The following is a 3137-nucleotide window of genomic DNA, read 5'->3' as shown; positions in this document are numbered from 1 at the left end:
TTTACTATCTAATAAACACTGTTTGCTTGGCTTGGAGAATGGTTGTCATTTGCAGAACAATGGCACCACTTTCTGGTAATCTGTTCTCCCAGGTCAGTTCTCCTGGGAAGGTGTTGAGCTTGTATCCATCTAACGAATATGAGGTGCTCCCCAATGGGAGTGAAGCGCACTGGGAAGTGGTGGAGCGGATCCTCTTCATCTATGCCAAACTCAACCCTGGGATTGCATATGTTCAGGGCATGAATGAGATTGTTGGGCCAATTTACTACACCTTTGCCACAGACCCCAATAGTCAGTGGAAAGGTCAGTAACTGAAAACGTGAACATTTAAGATGTTTCACACATAGAAAATATAACTCTCTTGTGATTCCTGACTGCTTCATTGTTCAGAGCACGCTGAAGCAGATACATTCTTCTGTTTCACCAACCTGATGTCGGAGAACAGAGACAACTTCATCAAGAGCCTGGATGACTCTCAGTGTGGCATTACTTGCAAAATGGAAAGTGTGTACTCCATGCTCAAAGACAAAGACCTGGAGCTCTATCTCAGAATGGTAAGGTCAAGGCTTCATGGCTACTTCCTGCTCATTCTCTAGTAAAACATCTAATAATATAGAACATGTCTTCACAAGAGAAGTTTTAATAGCTGATGAATACTTTAATAAGCACTTAATGTCCTTATCTCTAATCAACCATTTATTAAATGTGTGATTACCGCTTATAAATACTCTGTATGGGGTAAAATGTTAACACAAATGACCTCTGTGGCAATTAGATGAAGAAGCCCCCCTGTCTTTTGAACAAAACACATTGCATTAACATTGCTATTTCCTTTTAATGTCCCACATTTTTTTCTGTTCACACAGGAAGAGCAGAACATCAAACCCCAGTATTTCACATTCCGGTGGCTGACCTTATTGTTATCTCAGGAATTCCTTCTGCCAGATGTCATCCGCATCTGGGACACCTTGTTTTCTGACGAGGACCAATTTCACTTCCTCATCCTGGTCTGCTGCGCCATGCTCATGTGAGCTTTTCAGATTGTGCCCATAGAGCACCGATGCCTCTGGCTTTTCATGTGAATCGTGGTTTTTATTGATTTCTTCTGTTTCCAGACTCATCAGAGATAACTTACTGGTAGGAGACTTCATAGTGAATATGAGATTACTGCAGGTATAGCTTTTGTAAACACATGAACAAAAAGCTTCAGTCACACAGCTGAGATAAACTGGTTTACACAGTGTTTTTTTTTTTTCCTTCCCTCATGATCCTGTAAGGATTACCCCATCTCAGATGTCCACACCATCTTGACCAAGGCCAAAGAGCTGCAGGGTAACTCCTAACCTGTTCACTCAAGTCCCCCTGCCATCTCTGCTCAGATGTGATAGGTGGGAGCTCAGACATTAGAAACATTGTCATGTCAAACATGTTGTGTGAGAGGACCTGATCACTGAAGAGCCTGGATAGGTGTGTTGGGAAACTAGCATACTGCTTTTTAACTCGGTGTCTGAGGTTTAGTCAGTGGAGACTGTGTGAAAACCCGGAGGACATGTTGAAACTGTTCCTTCCTCAGAGTGAGGAGGAGGTGCCACCTGTGTCTTGATGCATTATAGGAAAAGGCAACCTCGGTTATGTGGTCCTTCTCTTCCTCTCACAGCAATCTCGCCAATGGAAATTTGCTGTGAACAGATGATGATATTTGCACTGACCACGTGAGGGAGAGGCAGCCGCATTAAACCTACACTACCAATGTTAGTCATGCAAACATTCTAGAAATATTGGAAATTGAAGCCAAGAATTATAACAAAAATGGATTGAGCAGATGTTTAATTGGGTTGAGTAGTAGTGCAGGTTTGTTCTTTAAGGGATTTTTTTTCAAGTTGAGTGCTTTTAATTCTGAATTGTGTATGCCTTATTTGTTTAATGATGTGAAACCAGAATCAGTATTTCTGGTTATATTTTCTGTCTGATAACATTTTTGAAGTGATGGGATGGGACGGGCCTATTGAATATTGTATTAACAACCTCCTGAAAATAATTTCCTGAGCATTATGTGTCCACAACACCTTTTGTCCCATTGGAAATATAGGTTTCCTGATAAAGTCATGTTTCTCTGACAAAATGCTAAAAGACCAGAACCAAGAGAGGACCTTATGGTGCTTTTCACACTGAGTATTATTTGCGGAGCTTTTTCTTCAGCCTGGGTTTATATGTATCTGTATACAATACTTTATGTATACCATGGTCATGGTGAATCATTCTGCCTCACAGTTCATACTCTTTATTGCAAGGCTGCTGGTTTCTTTTGTTACAGGCCTGCAGTAATTAGGTTTGGTGTTGTTTGAAATTGACTGATATTAGTGTGATACGATATCATTTGTGGTTGTTCAGCAGTTGCATGTTTGTTTGTTTTTTTTTTTTGCAGTAACACAAGAAGCTAAAGCAGGGTAAAAGAACTGGCACTGCCATCTTTCCATATCCTGTGCAAACTTGATGTTAAGTGAAAAAAAATCCTTTCTTGCTTTCTTGCTTCTGCAGCAGAAGGCTAAGCGCGGAGTGACAAGCAGGTTGACGTAGTCTGACTCAGTACCAGAGTAAAGCTGTTGTAAACCTGTTTTACATTGAGAACAGGCCTGCAATTAAAATGTTTAAGGAAATTAAATCATTGTTAACATTGGGTTACTAGCTAAACTAGCCCAGAGTTAATGGCAGTGATTACCTTTGTTTAAGGCTGATAATGTACAGTGTGAAACACCAGCACAGCTTGACAGTGTTGACTCCCATTCTTTTATTATTTTATCACGTATAATGCACATAACATATGATATATATGGCAGACTTGATTATGTTTAGTTTCTAATTTGAATGTAAATTTGCTAACTTAAATGTACCACTGCTATAATATTTGGAAACTAGTTTGTAACATGTTAACAAGGTTAAAGGATAAGGCCAGTCATTTTCTATATTAACAGTATTTTCAACACTCTCCATGCAGAGACCAAAAACCAACAAAGATTTACCTCAACTCACTATTAACGTCTGTCAGTCCTGGATTATTTTATTCATCTGTACTAGAGGCCTCCATTGTTGGTCAAAAATAATTAAAAATGCATCAGGGAAACACACTGCTGCACTGG

The 3137-nt window shown here is 39.8% G+C and overlaps 1 protein-coding gene across 1 annotated transcript; it reads left to right on the top strand.

Annotated features, from left to right (window-relative positions):
* The first annotated feature begins 59 nt into the window (after positions 1-59).
* LOC109974716 (TBC1 domain family member 13-like) lies at positions 60-2107 on the top strand. The gene is made up of 5 exons (XM_020625067.1): positions 60-303; positions 391-554; positions 867-1027; positions 1116-1173; positions 1278-2107. The coding sequence occupies exons 1-5, from the start codon at positions 60-62 to the stop codon at positions 1341-1343; spliced, it is 693 nt and encodes a 230-aa protein (XP_020480723.1). The 3' UTR covers positions 1344-2107.
* Positions 2108-3137: the final 1030 nt, after the last annotated feature.

The sequence above is a fragment of the Monopterus albus genome, unplaced genomic scaffold, assembly GCF_001952655.1.
Source record: "Monopterus albus unplaced genomic scaffold, M_albus_1.0 scaffold344.1, whole genome shotgun sequence".
NCBI lineage: Eukaryota > Metazoa > Chordata > Actinopteri > Synbranchiformes > Synbranchidae > Monopterus > Monopterus albus.
Note: the sequence above shows the minus strand (reverse complement) of the source record. Positions and strands in the feature narration are given on the sequence as shown.

Bases quoted from the DNA above. Each gene is read 5' to 3' on its own strand.
- LOC109974716 (XM_020625067.1), top strand. From the start codon at position 60: ATGGCACCACTTTCTGGTAATCTGTTCTCCCAGGTCAGTTCTCCTGGG. The intron at 304-390 runs GTCAGTAACTGA...TTCATTGTTCAG, and splicing joins CCCCAATAGTCAGTGGAAAG to AGCACGCTGAAGCAGATACA. The intron at 555-866 runs GTAAGGTCAAGG...CTGTTCACACAG, and splicing joins TGGAGCTCTATCTCAGAATG to GAAGAGCAGAACATCAAACC.